This window comes from Vanacampus margaritifer, chromosome 6 (assembly GCF_051991255.1).
Source record: "Vanacampus margaritifer isolate UIUO_Vmar chromosome 6, RoL_Vmar_1.0, whole genome shotgun sequence".
Classification (NCBI taxonomy): domain Eukaryota; kingdom Metazoa; phylum Chordata; class Actinopteri; order Syngnathiformes; family Syngnathidae; genus Vanacampus; species Vanacampus margaritifer.
The window spans coordinates 11,336,664-11,350,642 of record NC_135437.1 but is presented as its reverse complement, the minus strand read 5'-3'; the positions used below and the strand labels follow the sequence as shown (position 1 = coordinate 11,350,642).

Genomic DNA, 13,979 nt, shown 5'->3' with positions numbered 1-13,979 from the left:
TAATATTTGTTAGTGGTTAATGCGGTGTATGCAAATGTTTTAAGTATTGTAGATCATGGTTACAGGGGGTCTTCGGCTTATGACGTTTCAAGGTTATGAAAGTGAATTAACTTTGGATTTTCATTGGATTGTTAGTTTGGATTCTATTTTTTATTTGATTTTACTGCTGGAAACATAAGATACTGTCTCATGATTATGACTTGGGTCAACCGCCATTTTTTTTTTAAAAGGCTTTGTGTAGATGTTGAGTTCAACAACAGTCTAAAGGTGAGGTTTATGAGTACGTATACGGTGTACTTGTGCATGACAAAATGCAAAATATAAATGTTAATTTTGTGGCCTCTGCAACAGGTGGCCATTTTGCTGAATCCAAAATGTTTAATTTATTCATTTTTAATCTACGTACGAGACATTTTTATTTATTTTTTTAATCAGTGTATAAGATGCAACAATTCTACTTACGCATTAATTTGATTAGAACAGAAGTCAATTGCAAACCATGACCTAATTTTTATGTCATCATTACTCCCCCTATTGGGAAACGATCTTGCGTGCGCCATAAATAAAACATGACCATGTTTTCAACTGAATTGTATTGCAGCGCCGTTATGATGGACATGTCATTAACCAAAGAAAACATACAGTACGTTGATTGTTAGCGAGTCCACTTGGCATAATGTGAGACTACGCAGTACAATGACATTTTATTATATAGGTGGTTAGATGAATATATGTGCAAACTAAAAGGGTGCTTTCCACTCACGGAAAAGCCTGAGTCGGCAAATGAGTTACATTCTCTTTCCTTATAATATTAAAGATATATCTAAATGTACAGGTAAAACATTTCTTAACATTAATAAATAAATGAAACCAAAAATATCCATCATAAATGTTTCAGTCACTGGGGTAAGAAATGTTCTTTACACATTTTGTGGACTCTTGTGTATAAAAATAAAGAATAGAAGTGGAGGCTCGTCACAGTGGTCCCAGTCATCCATTGGAGTCGTCACGTCATCGCGTCACACTTTATACTTCTCCTTGGCTTCGTCGTTCAGTATGCAGATGTGCTGTGAAGGAACAGAGGAAAAAGAGAAGCAAAGGAAAATGAGTCATGTTTGTCATTTCTATTAGAGTTGACAAAAAGATGACAAAAATATAAAAACTCGAGCATGTAATGCACATCACATTGTCAACTGTTTTGCGATACTGTGAACAGGCTCACCTCCCAGTCACAGTAGATGATGTGCGTTTGACATGTGCTTACTTACACTGAGATCTCTGAAGTATTCGTTGTAGTCCAAAGCGTAGCCCACCAGGAAGGCATCAGGCACCTCAAATCCAATGTCTGCAGAATCAAAACACGTTTAACATTGTTAGGCCACAACAGCAATACTGTAGCCCTCCTGATAAACATAGGATCCAATCAGCAATAATAAATGAACGTACAGTAGCATCCTAGCACTGCTAAGGAGGGACAATCTTGAGATTATCAAAGCTAAAAACCTTATGTAACACGTGGTGTTCAAGTGAAAGCTTTTTCCCCCCTGAAATTCATGTTAATCCTGATCACAGCTTTATTAGATAATGCTAAAAGCTCTAAAAATAATGTAAAGTCATGCATTGCACCATGACATAAATATACATATGTGCCAGTAGATGTACTCACAATCTGGTCTATATCCTGAACTCTTGGGAGTCCTCTTCACCAGCAGGCTGCAAACAGGAAGGAGGTGCGCGATCATGATAAATGACACTGAATAGAAAATATCTTACATATCTTAAAGCATGCACATAAGTGCAAGTTAGTCCGTTGTAGGATAAACAGCGAAAAACATGGATTTAGTTCATGTGCTGTATTGCAATTTGCTATTATTTACTCTGCAGTGTCGTGTGCATTTCAGTGAACAAGCTGTTAATGCTTGTGGCGAACGACTTCGATAGGATCTCATTTCTACTGCAGACACCTGAAGTAGTTCACAAAGCTAAAATTAGCTCACGCACCGCAGCCTCTCTGTTTTGGGTCAAAGTGTAGCGTGTGAACCAGCCTGAGGGATTTTATGTAACCAATCTCAGATTTATAAAGTGACTTATTATGGAAAAGTTTGCTTTTTAATTGTTAGGTTCCTGCCTGGAAGAGAGAATATTATGTCCATAAGTATTGTTGGATTCTTTGTTTGTATGTGTTGCTGCGCCGTGTGTATGCTGTTAAAGAAGCACTTGTTTGAAGGTTTAACAATTACCCTTACATGTATGCTAATTTCCATTAGCTCCTTTATGGTGTTTTTCACGATGTTAGCATTAAGCTAAAATACCTATTCTATGGCTTGGGTGAATATTTTGCCATTTAAATATACAATTTTAAATTCACTTTTGTTGTTTTGCGTCAGCTATACATTAAATTTCAACCGAGAGTGACAAACAGCTTTATCGCTTATTTAGAGAATTGCGCAAGCGATAGGGAGAAAAAGTGTATTTGTGTAATTTAAAAATAATAATATGGTCTCCTCTCCTTATACTAACTAACACCTTGACTTACGAGTGGCACAACTTTGAAATGAGAGTAGTCGCTCAGCTGTTTGCTTTGATTCGTCTGCTAGCTTAACGCTAACTCAAAATGCTGAAGACGGGCTAACGAATAGCTTTGGTGTTGTGGCATAGCCCTTCAAGCAACATATATTTGAACACAAATGGTATTTACAGGTGTGTATTCTTCATCTTTTGTGAAAAACGACTACTACTGCGGCTTACTGAGCAGTTGTGATTATTTCCTGAATGTAGCTGTATGTCTGTATTATACTGCCCTCTGGTGGCCAAGGAATGCACACCCAAAAAGCCACACAATGAATTTATCATGATGCATAAACTGTTTAATTCTTTGCATTATATTATTCTTATTCATGTATTTTTCTTCATATAGAGTGCTATTTTACAACTGAAAAACACATTGCCAAAAATGTTTATTGGCGGCATTTACATTCATTTCAATGGGGAAAGGGATTTCACTTGTGTGTATGTCTGGAGCATATCGCCCACGATAAACTAGGGTTCACAATAAGTCTCCTTAGTTGTTTTAAGTAGTTAAAAATGATTTCCCTCATCAGTTTGAAAGCAGTGACTATTAATATCGAGCAAGACAATGCTATTTTTACACCCATCACAGGAAAGCTACAAAGCTTCAAACACTTCCTGGCAAAACTCTCGCTCTCTGGAGTACAGATTAAGTCTAAAGCTGCTCCACGCTGAAAGTAAGAGTGTGTCCATTAGCGTTCACGTGCACCCTGCCTGAAAGCGCGCTAGCTGTCTGCTTCCTGGATATGGGAGCATGGCCTTACCTCACCACTTTCACCATCTTGGGCCTGCTTTCATTTAGCAGGGAGAGCAGCGTCTGCATCGTCCTTCCCGTCTCCACGATGTCCTTTTGTACACAGGGAGGCACGGCGTGATTGGCCAACACTAAAACAGGTATTTATCTGTGTTTTCTTAAACGGGGGACACACATACCGGTCATCGGGATGAATTTTTTTCATATTCAGTGAAGGTACAATTATCAAGTGATTCTAAACCAGAGCCGGCCCAATGTAGAGGGATGACATTTTATATTGACCCTCCTCCATCTGTAATTTACATATGCTTTCAAAATAATGTTAAATTTGGCCATCAGTGATTCCCAGAGTGAATTTGGGGCCCAGTATGTATGTACCAGATTACTACTACTACTACATAATTTATGGTAATTAACTCATTCACTGCCATTGACGGCTATAGACGTAAAAAAAAAAAAAAAAATTATATTAAAAAATTAATTAATTTCTTTTTTTTCCACTTTTGTTAACAGGAGTATGAAAACCTATAATTTTTTATTGGACATTTAGAACAGATATAAAATGTGTGATTAAATGTGCATTAATTGTAAAAGTCATGCGATTAATTACAATTTTAAAAATTAATTATCTGATGCCCCTAATTTTTAATAATATTTTATTTTTTAATTAGGGGCATGAGGCGATTACATTTTTTTATTGTAATTAATCTCATGACTTCACGAGTTAACTCAAGATTAATCATAAATTTTATATCTGTTCTAAATGTACAATACATTTTTTTCTAGGTTTTCATACTCTTGTTAACAAAAGTGGAAAAAAAAATGTGAAACTAATAGAAATAGTTCAAATGAATTTTTGACAACTATAGCCGTCAATGGCAGTAAATGAGTTAATTGGGCATTGATTTGCATTTGACCCTATGTAAGCTTTTCCATTTTAAGGGTTAAATTAGTAGAATTAGTAAATAAGTTTTAACATGATCATGTGATTGTGATTTTTTTTCTTCCAGAGATTGTGGCACACCCTCGAGTCTGCAGCGCTCTTAGCAAAAACAGGCCTGGTCAAAAAACAGTCGGAGCTGATAATCATCATCAAGTGAAACCTGTTCAATACAGTCACAAATCCTGAAGTGTGTTGTTAAAAATCAACGTGTGTGTGTGTGTGTACCCCGTTTAAAGTAATACATCCAAAAAGAGAATCTTACCTCAACTATCAAAACGTGCTGGAGAGATAACAAAAGTGTTAATGAGATTCATATGATTGAAGACGCCGGTATTAATGGCGAGGGGACAGACCTTGCCTGTGAGACTGGACAGCTCATCGCCTCCAATGACTTTGACGTTGTTGGTTGATTTGTCATTCTAGGGGTCACAGAGAGGTTACACTGTGAAGCTTTATTATTATAGTTGCAATGCGAATACAGTGATACCTTGACTTAAGAGTGCCTCTGTGCATTTCAATACATTTTAATATGGTGGAAAATATCATATTTCAGTCGTTCAATCTCAGAAGTGAAAGTCATGATTTTATTTTTTTCGAATGTTGATGATTATTGCTGACAGTTAAATTATTTTTCATGATGTCAAGAAGTTAGAGTATTACAAGAAACCATTACAATTAATTTTAATATAGAAATACCTGCAGATAGGAATTAGAAATGTATTTTCCTGTGTTTAATAAATCTGTATGAGTTTCACTTTTTGAATTGAACTGAAATAAATTTAACTTCTCTATGATATATCCTAGCATATCCTGACCCATACTGAATTACAATTAGTTGAATTTATTGGAAAACAGTGAAAAACATCAAAGTGCCCCCACATGCTCTAATATTACTGCATTCGGACAACTAAACGAAAAACAACGTGAAATATTTTAATTATACCTTATTGTCAGATGAATGCACAAACTCTCATTTTCCCAACAGTCCCCCAAGCAAATCAGCAATACACAAGACCCTCTCTACTTTCAAAGTTGCCTTCATAAATCTCACACAGACGCTGGCAATGAAAAGAGACAGCGAGAGAGCGAGAACTTACGCAGTAACTTTTCACTCTAATGAAGTCCACCGTCAGTGGGACCGATTTATCGTTGTTCTGGTTCAGCGTCTTAATGTAGTCCAGCAGGTCTGCAAAGAATTTGTAGCCACCCTTCAGCACGCAAAGGGCGACAATATGGTGGCCCCCCATGTCCCGCACGATGTCGCGGGCCAAGCGCTCCGTCCTGGAGCACAAACAAAACATTCACAGGGAACTGCAGTACAGTACAGAATAAATGTCATCCATGTAGAATTCTAAACAAACAGTCTTTCTCCGATATAATGAACCACCTGCTATATTGTACTTCATTTTTGGCACCCTGGCTATAATTTTATTTATTTATTTATTTATTTTTTAACAATATATGTACAATTATATTCGTTCCTATTTAGCAGAGAGAATACGGTATATGCCAGTGGGTATTGTTGTATTTATTTGCATTAGTTTTGTACTCTTGCCTTCCATAACCCTCATTCAAATTCACCTCGTGCAAAAAAGGACTGCAGTGATTTGAGAAGCAAATGCATTACAGGTGCACTCTACTATAAAACACACGTGGGCATGAATGTCCCCCTCGCGTAGCTCACCGGTCCATAATGAGTCCATGAGGAATGATCACCTTGTCCAAATCCTTCTCGTAATGTCTGGGCACGCAAAAAAGGTCCAGGTCGTAGCCTCTCTCGTCATCTGCGATCTGTATGCAGAAAAGGGAGACGCATATTAAAACAGTGCAGACTTCTGCAAATTTGTTCCACAAATCATACTGCCCGTAAACTGCACATCCCACAATGCACTGACTTTTGATTCACACCTGCTATATTTGATTTTGACATTGGAATTGGTTATGTAGACAACGGGGATTGCATTTGGGGCAGTTATGTTTAATACAGAGCAGTGATTCAATTGGGAGATTAATGGATATAAATAAAACTGCCCCGTTAGTTATCTGTATAATTATCTTGGCACGAGCCTGTCTTCTTCTTGCTGTCGTATAACAGTTTTGTTAATTGGCTTTATGGTTACAAAAAGAAATGTATACAGAATTGGCTCTACCAACAATGGTATCTATAGTATGCCTTTTAAGGCCAGTGCTTCTCAAATGGGGAGGCACGATGTGAAAATAATTCTTGCTATGGTTATTATTGTTGTCATTGTTATTTGGATCTCAAATGTAGGAAGTAATCCATCAGATTTTTATTTTTATTTTATTTTTTGACACACTGATCCTCAACACCAAAGTGCAAATGGTGAAAATTATATTTTTTATTTTATTTTTATTTTTTATGTGTGTGTGGGTTGGGGATAAAAGTATACTTTTGTGTCTAAATTTACCATAGTAGTTTGCTGAAGCTGAATGGAGTTGCTGTACAACGTTTGCTGTGGATTTATTAACTCTGCAATGCTGCATAATGTGTTAATCAATTGCTGGACTTATGTTGTTGTTTTGTTGGTTGTTGTTGTAATGTTGGTCATGAATGTTTTCAATGAGCAAGTAGGAGAGGACGTGGCACAGGTAAGCGAATAAGTTGAGAAGAGAAGACAAGCACACCTGCTTTTGTGTGTTTATGATTTAGTCATATGTACTCTGCCTAGCAACAAGTGACATGCTGATTAGTTACTGGGACAATTCGATTAATAAATATATGATTAAAGGTTCTCTGAGCAATTGGAAGAAACCTTCAAATAAACAAAAAATAAACACAGAGGCTAAGAGAGTGTCATAGTATGTCCCGCCATTTTCCCTCCATAAAAAAAACCCTAAATGCAGAGTCGAGGGGGTCCGCGAGCACGCGCCTTGGTACCAGCTACCCAGATACTCAACCACCTGTTTAGCCCTTCTCGGGCACGCGCACTCACTCCCACAATAAATACACATTTATCTCACAAAAAAATGGCTCCAATGAATGAGATAAGCCGCAGCTGATCAGCCTCGTTTCGAGACGCTAGTGATTAGAATGGCGCGTACCATCCCCTCATAAGTTAATTATCGGAGCCTGAGGGACGTCTTCGTGTCGTGTCGGGCGGTGGCCTCACCTGGAGATACGACGCCATGTCGTTGCTGTTGGTTGTCCGGTCCCGTTCCCGTTCCCGTTCCCGGTTCGTCTCAGAAAAACAGCAAAGCAGTCATGCTCATTGCTCGGCGTGGACGCTTCCGCCGTTGTTGGGATGAAGAAGATCCGAATGAGAGTGTTGGCGGCAGCGGAGGATTTAAGCCTCTTACGTCAGGATCCACTTTTCCTGCCCTAATGGTAATAATCTGATTTGGACGACGCGAGGGTTGTCTAGCTACTGGAGGACTAGTGGGAGAGCACTAGTTACCGGTACCGGCTGGGGTTGCAAGCCAAGTGTAGGGGATTGCAGGAGTGTTCTAAAATGAGAGAGCGAAAGGCTGGAAATGACGCAGTTTAAAGCGCCCTACTTCGTCTTTAGCTCTTCGTCATCGTGCTTTTATTATGAATATTTTATTACTTTACTACCCAAATAGAAAACACGACACATTAACAAATTTGCTAAATATATTTTATTCTTTAACTATTCCATTTGATGAATTTACAAGGGGAATCACCACATTTTATCCACAGGGAAGGTCTACCCACAAGAAATGCAAAGGATGTGGGCAGCTAAGTCTAAGACATCACATCAGTCTTTTCAATGTTTTTGGACAAATTTAAGAAAGATACGCTACTGTGATTGGCGATATCAGTACTTTGAGCAAATACACCTTATGTGTCTGGTTGATCTTGGCTTTTTGATTATGCCGTAAATACCACATGACTTTATGCTCTGCCATAACGCTGTTGTGCAGTTTGACTGGATGTCTGACTTGCTTAAAGTGTGTTGTGCCGCTGTGGTTAGTGGTTACACATTACCCAAGTGAAAGAAAAAATAGTTGACACTGACAGCAAATGTGTATCATTTAGACTAAATGAACGTGTTGTCCTGTTGAACCTATTGCAGCATGTCCCTACTTGGGTCCATTCAGTTACACTGAGCATTCACCATTTTTACCTGCTCTCAAAGACCAAACATTACGAATGGGCAATAAAAGCAAAACACACTGGATTGAATATGATTCCAATTTAATAAGTCATACAGAAACCATCTTACAAAAAGAGCAATGCCGAGGTGCAGGCAGCACCAGATGTATGGCAACTATGAAGACGCAATAAACATAATAAACCAACATCATCTTCAAGAAGTCTGTATACAAGTGTGTATCTCAGTTGACACCATTCCCCACAGAGTCCTAACTTATGGCCCGAGAGCTACTCATTTCTTCTTCTTCTCATCTTTCTTGGCGCCGTCCGTTTTGTCCTTCTCCTTGTCATCTTTCTTCTCCTTGTCATCCTTCTTCTCCTTCTTGCCCTCCTCCTTCTCCTGGCCCTCCTTCTTCTCTGCGTCCCGGTTGGAGATCTTGTTGTTGATCAGGTTGTGCAGCGCCACCACGGAGCGGATGAGCGACGCCAGGTAGACCACCAGCATCTGGTCGTTGGTCTTCAGGTAGAACGCCTTGGTGAACTCCTACCCAGAAAAAAGTCAGTAACAGTCAAACAACACAAAATAGACATTGGACCTCAGGTAAATTATTCTTCCAAAATCATTTTTGATGGTTCTGTTTACTTTTTTAGAGATACAGTGGTACCTCGACTTACTATTTGTTAGTGGACTGTTTTATTTATAAAACATAATACAGTTTGTGCATCATGATTAATTTGTTGTAGTGCCTAATGGTGTGCAAAACTTAGCCATTGGGTATCAGTATAAATACAGTAATGCAGATCAACAGTTTCACTCAACTAATGTTCATGACTCTGTAAAGTGCAATATTAGTTATTTGTTTTGTTTTTTTGCAGAGTATGAAGAAATATACCTGTGATGATTGTTATAAAGTCTGTCTGGATGTGGTGATGTACCTTTTGTATTCAAATATTTGTTTCCTAAAGGGTTATAACACTACCAAATTGGTGCTATTCATTAGCCCGTCTATGGTGTTTACTATAATAAGTGTGCTTTACATAGTGGACTTCAAATCTTTTAGTCAGATCACTCATATCTCAAGGCACCACTGTATTGTGAACCTTGCATTTAGCGTTAAAAAAAAAAAAGTAATGCACATTATTTTTCTTGTCTAAATTTACTTGCATTCCTCAACAGAAAAATGTGCTTCAGCTTCAAATTTGCCCCAACTGTTTTTGGTATAGGAAAAGTTGAATTCAGTTGGAAATTCCTCAACCCTTAATAAAATGGTTTTCTATTGGCATCACAATATGTCAATCACTGGTGCTTGAACAGGAAATTTTGACCCTTTTGTGGACACAATAAATAACCCAATACAAATGGCTAATGACAATCTATGTGAAAGTAATTAAATATAACAAAAACTTTCCTGATACCTATTTTAAGTGTACAAAGGATAAAAGAACACAATTTAATTGTATGTGGCACAGTGGCAGTGCAAAAAAGTAACATTTTGATAAGAGATCAAGATAATCACTGAAGTTGTTTCTCGGCTTTGACTTTGGGCTGCTACGATGAAAAACATACCAGCAGATTGACGTCGGGCAGCAGGTTGAAGACGTCCTGCAGCTGGTATATGATCTGGTGGTTGATGGGAAGCTTGCCGGCAACCACCCTCTCCAGATACGAGCGGATTTCCAGCAGCTTCGAGTTGAGACCCTTCAGACCGTGGACTTGGTTTGTGATGCGCTGCGACAGTGTGCCCACCGTGGTGTCCTTGATATCTCTGCACACACACCATTTTGGGGGTGGGTTTGTGGGGAGGGGGGTCTTATTACTCTCCATCCATGTTCTACAGCACTTTTTTTCCATTAGGGTCATGGTAGTCAGCCAATGGCAGGGCACATATTGAAAACCATTCAGACTCATATTTACTTTTAAGGTCAATTCAGAGTCTTGTGGCATAAAGTGAGAGAGAAAGGTTCACAACCAAAATAATCATCTTCATTTGATAGTATTTCTTGATTTATGATTGAGTACCTGAGCAGGTGCTCCACTCCAACTTCTTCCGCTTCCTCAGCTCCAATTTCACTGGTGACATGCTCAAACGTCTTAGATGTTGGCGTGCCATCCTACAAAGAAACAATACGTTGCTGCTATATCACGGTTCATCATTTGCACCTCACCCACGATATCGCAGATTTTTAAGTGATCCTTGCATTTTTATAGAATGCAAGCAAGTTCAAATTTAGATTTGCATGCCATCAATGTAGCACCACATTGTGCTACAACTGGTCAGGCAGCACTGAGATACACTGAAAGAGATGCCACATAGTAATAGACAGCAAGAAGAGGCAGAGTAGGTCCCCAATTTTTGGGGGAGATTATATGCTTTTGAGTCGTCGTTGTATGCACTTTGTGTGTGTTGCTGTTCCGAATGTGTTAAAGTAGCAGTTGTTTCAAGGTTTATAGTTACTGTAACAGTATTTCTAATTACTTTCAGACAGTCTCAGGCTTTTTGCATTCTATGTTAGTATCAAATTAAGTTTAAATGTACTCGAGGCCTGTTGAAGTCTCTCGCAGATTTCTACCTAATATGGGTTGGTATGGAATTTCACTGAATTTCAAAATCTAAATCAGCGTTACAGTATTGTTATTTGTTGTTCTTCCTGACTTACGTCATGTATTTCTTCTACGGAGAAGTACGCTTCTGTGGGAAGGCCGAGGTCTTTGGGCTTCACGTCAATAATGACTAAAACCTAGGAGGGTAAAAGAGGCACAAGGTGAAGCTTGCAAGACACACAAAGCAAAGAAAGTAAAAAACAACAACAAATAATGTAGTTCCTTACTGAATTTGTACAGTACTGTTTGACAAGCTCGTTGATGGCGATATCGTTCTTGTGCAATTTGGGTCCCGTGTGGTACCAGCCCACAATTCTTTCTCTGGCTAAAATGGCAATATGTACATGTTTAATGCAATGGAAAATAAAATACAGATAGCGCAGTGCTTTAAATTCACATGTGACTTAAAATAGTCAGCGCACAAATCTTACCATTGACTTTCTTGAACATGCCATACATGTTCTCTAAGTAGTCGTGGTCCAGGAACCACACAGAATCATCCTTGTCATCTTCATCGAACGGTACTACAAAATAAAAATAGACAAAAGGTTTATTGCTAGCAATTACTCAGCTTTAAACATGTCACATTAATATAAAATTAATGTAAACACACTCACCTGCAAAGCTATTTGACACATCAAGAACTTTCTTGTGCCACGACCCCAAGAGGACTCCCACCACTCTTTTCTGATTGCCAATTTTGCCTATTCTGCACCATTGAATTAGACACAGATAACACATAACTTTACCTTTCTTTTCCTGCCATTTTCCCCACAGCGGTAGTCAATGCTACATGTTAAGCATACCCCCACTTATTACACCAATGACCAAATGGCAGAAGTGGTCGATGTCTCAGTATCCGTGTGTAAAAGCGTCTACATGTCAAATATGCGTGATCCTATAAACCTTATACTGTTATTAATACTAATAACGTATTTTTTGCAAATACAACGAGCACGAGTACGCTAACTCTAGCTAGCCTCGTCTCCATTCATTTTCAAAGGCGCTCTGACTCAGCACGGCTAACATTAGCTTAGCTGAAAGCGCAATGCAGTCTCTTTATTTGTATTATTTTAAACAGCGAGGGGTCGCACTGTAATAAAACACATACTAAGCGCACCGACCTGTTAAAATGGTCGACCACACTGAGCAATACCAAAGGGTGAACGACCACATTTTCCACCGCTACCTCCGGCATTTTCTTCTCTGCTATTACAACAGACGCCAAACCAAACTAATGTTCTAGAAAACAACGACCACACTTCCGCAGAAGTCAAACGTCACTTCCGAACATGTGCTACGTCACTTCTGTTTCCATTGGCAACGTGAAGACGCGAGATCGAAAAGAGAGTCACCGATAAAATGGTTTTAACTTTTAGTTTCAAATTGTACGTGTGTATTTTGGGGTGTCTATTATTGGGTATAATGACATAAATATTTTGTTTATCTTTCAGACAGAGGTTGAGGAAACTCTCCAGCGAGTGGAAGCTAATGGGAGCGTGATTGCGACGATAGTCGCCAATGCAGAAGGTAAACTGAGGATTTATGACATTACTATTACTATTATTACCCTTTAACCCATTGACAAACAAACGACCAGTCCACGGTGTACATAAAATGCCGTATATTAGAGGGTGGTGTTTGTCTTGAGTGGGCACCCTGTGTCTATTTGAGGGAGGTGGAGGTGGGACAACATTAGTAAAATACTATTTGACAGGTATCCCAGTCCGATCAACGTTCGAGAACTCCAAGGCCGCAAAGTATGCAGGACTCCTTCGCCACCTAACCATGATGGCCACCAGCACAGTGAGAGACATTGACCCTCAGAACGATCTCACTGTCCTCCGCATTGGCACCAAGAACCAAGAGATAATGATTGCGCCTGGTAATTGTGTCAAAATAAGATTAGTAATGCCAAATCACATGAGAAAATCAAGTAACTTTGTCTTTTCTTGTGTGTCCTCAGAGAGCGACTCTCTGGTCATCGTCCTCCAGAGGTGTGATGGCTGAGGTGCCACATATCCTCTAGTTATGTGATATGATTCAAGAGAGGTGGAGCCTGTGACTTAGGGTGAAAGGCAGACTACAACCGGTACTGGGTAATGGAAACTACATAATTACAACTGCAAAGGGGCAGACTGCATGGTAGTAACAAAACAAATCAGCCCTGGCATTTTGGCTTGGACTGGCCCCTCATAATCAGTGGAGCACGACATACTACTCCTAATTCATATGTGTTTCCCAAATACAGTAAATGTATTTTACAGCTATTCCAAATCGAACTTGAATGATTGAGATGTGTATGTTATGCAGTAGGGTACTGTATATGTTTATAAATATAAATTCATTCATTTACTCACCACGTATAGTTCTACTTCTGTATGTAATTTCATATTTTAAACGTTATGTATCATCAACATCCTAGCTTTCAGAAGTTTGGTGTCTATTAACTCTACCAATTTTAGTTGCTAAAACATACAGTGCAAACAATATATATATATATATATATATATATATATATATATATAAATACACAAATATATATATGTATATATATATATATATATATATATATATATTGTTTGCACTGTATGTTCTAGTAATTTTAGTTAGCTGTCTTTTATTTCTGTACTTAGTTTTTTTTTTATGCTGTTAAATGTTAAACTTTTAATCATGTAAAACACACCGAGTGCTTTATGAATAAAGCTGCCTTGCACATATTGAAGTTGGAGCATGATGAATGGGCTGTCCCTTTACATTTCTCAAAAAGGTTGGGCCGATTTTGTATACTGTATTAATTTGTGATTTAGTTCAATCCACTCTCTATATTAAAGATGCACTGATGGGTCACTCCCTCTAAATTGTGGGGTGGTATCTTCGAAAACAAGGGGCATGGGATCACTATAAAAAATGTCTTTTGTTACCAAGGCACTTTTTTGACGAAGATAACTATTAATCAGGAATAGAACTTAGACAACATTGTTATGTCGTGAAAGCTGTTTAATTCGAAAAATAAGGATGATGTAATTTGAAGTGT

General features: G+C 38.5%; 3 protein-coding genes across 5 annotated transcripts; 1 reads left to right on the top strand and 2 right to left on the bottom strand.

Annotated features, from left to right (window-relative positions):
• Positions 1-576: 576 nt before the first annotated feature.
• hprt1l (hypoxanthine phosphoribosyltransferase 1, like) lies at positions 577-7,766 on the bottom strand. 2 transcript variants are annotated; one of them, XM_077568149.1, is made up of 9 exons: positions 7,397-7,766; positions 5,982-6,056; positions 5,363-5,546; positions 4,619-4,684; positions 4,528-4,545; positions 3,333-3,415; positions 1,667-1,713; positions 1,269-1,345; positions 577-1,067 (listed from the first exon to the last, which is right to left on the bottom strand). In XM_077568149.1, the coding sequence occupies exons 2-9, from the start codon at positions 6,047-6,049 to the stop codon at positions 1,020-1,022; spliced, it is 591 nt and encodes a 196-aa protein (XP_077424275.1). In that variant the 5' UTR covers positions 6,050-6,056; positions 7,397-7,766; the 3' UTR covers positions 577-1,019. The 2 variants fall into 2 exon arrangements, with proteins under 2 accessions (XP_077424275.1, XP_077424274.1); XM_077568148.1 differs by having other exon boundaries at positions 5,950-6,056; positions 7,397-7,762.
• Positions 7,767-8,425: 659 nt separating this feature from the next.
• psmd7 (proteasome 26S subunit, non-ATPase 7) lies at positions 8,426-12,215 on the bottom strand. Of its 2 annotated transcripts, XM_077568145.1 has the most exons (8): positions 12,067-12,215; positions 11,560-11,651; positions 11,374-11,466; positions 11,170-11,267; positions 10,999-11,079; positions 10,361-10,452; positions 9,908-10,106; positions 8,426-8,884 (listed from the first exon to the last, which is right to left on the bottom strand). In XM_077568145.1, exons 1-8 carry the CDS (start codon positions 12,138-12,140, stop codon positions 8,633-8,635), a joined length of 981 nt encoding a protein of 326 aa, XP_077424271.1. In that variant the 5' UTR covers positions 12,141-12,215; the 3' UTR covers positions 8,426-8,632. The 2 variants fall into 2 exon arrangements, with proteins under 2 accessions (XP_077424271.1, XP_077424273.1); XM_077568147.1 differs by lacking the exon at positions 11,560-11,651 and having other exon boundaries at positions 12,067-12,204.
• LOC144053572 (dynein light chain roadblock-type 2-like) lies at positions 12,156-13,422 on the top strand. The gene is made up of 4 exons (XM_077568150.1): positions 12,156-12,307; positions 12,397-12,472; positions 12,660-12,827; positions 12,909-13,422. The coding sequence occupies exons 1-4, from the start codon at positions 12,305-12,307 to the stop codon at positions 12,950-12,952; spliced, it is 291 nt and encodes a 96-aa protein (XP_077424276.1). The 5' UTR covers positions 12,156-12,304; the 3' UTR covers positions 12,953-13,422.
• The last annotated feature ends 557 nt before the right edge of the window (positions 13,423-13,979 follow it).

What these genes read in the sequence shown, in the direction of transcription:
- psmd7 (XM_077568145.1), bottom strand. Translation starts at nt 12,140, where the DNA reads ATGCCGGAGGTAGCGGTGGAAAATGTGGTCGTTCACCCTTTGGTATTG. An exon ending in GTGGTCGACCATTTTAACAG is followed by an intron (nt 11,652 to 12,066) that starts GTCGGTGCGCTT and finishes TCAATGGTGCAG; the next exon opens with AATAGGCAAAATTGGCAATC. An exon ending in TGTGTCAAATAGCTTTGCAG is followed by an intron (nt 11,467 to 11,559) that starts GTGAGTGTGTTT and finishes TTTATTTTGTAG; the next exon opens with TACCGTTCGATGAAGATGAC.
- hprt1l (XM_077568148.1), bottom strand. An exon ending in CATGGACTCATTATGGACCG is followed by an intron (nt 5,547 to 5,949) that starts GTGAGCTACGCG and finishes TTTGTGCTCCAG; the next exon opens with GACGGAGCGCTTGGCCCGCG. An exon ending in AAGATGGTGAAAGTGGTGAG is followed by an intron (nt 1,714 to 3,332) that starts GTAAGGCCATGC and finishes TCCTGTTTGCAG; the next exon opens with CCTGCTGGTGAAGAGGACTC.
- LOC144053572 (XM_077568150.1), top strand. An exon ending in GATAGTCGCCAATGCAGAAG is followed by an intron (nt 12,473 to 12,659) that starts GTAAACTGAGGA and finishes ACTATTTGACAG; the next exon opens with GTATCCCAGTCCGATCAACG. An exon ending in AGAGATAATGATTGCGCCTG is followed by an intron (nt 12,828 to 12,908) that starts GTAATTGTGTCA and finishes GTGTGTCCTCAG; the next exon opens with AGAGCGACTCTCTGGTCATC.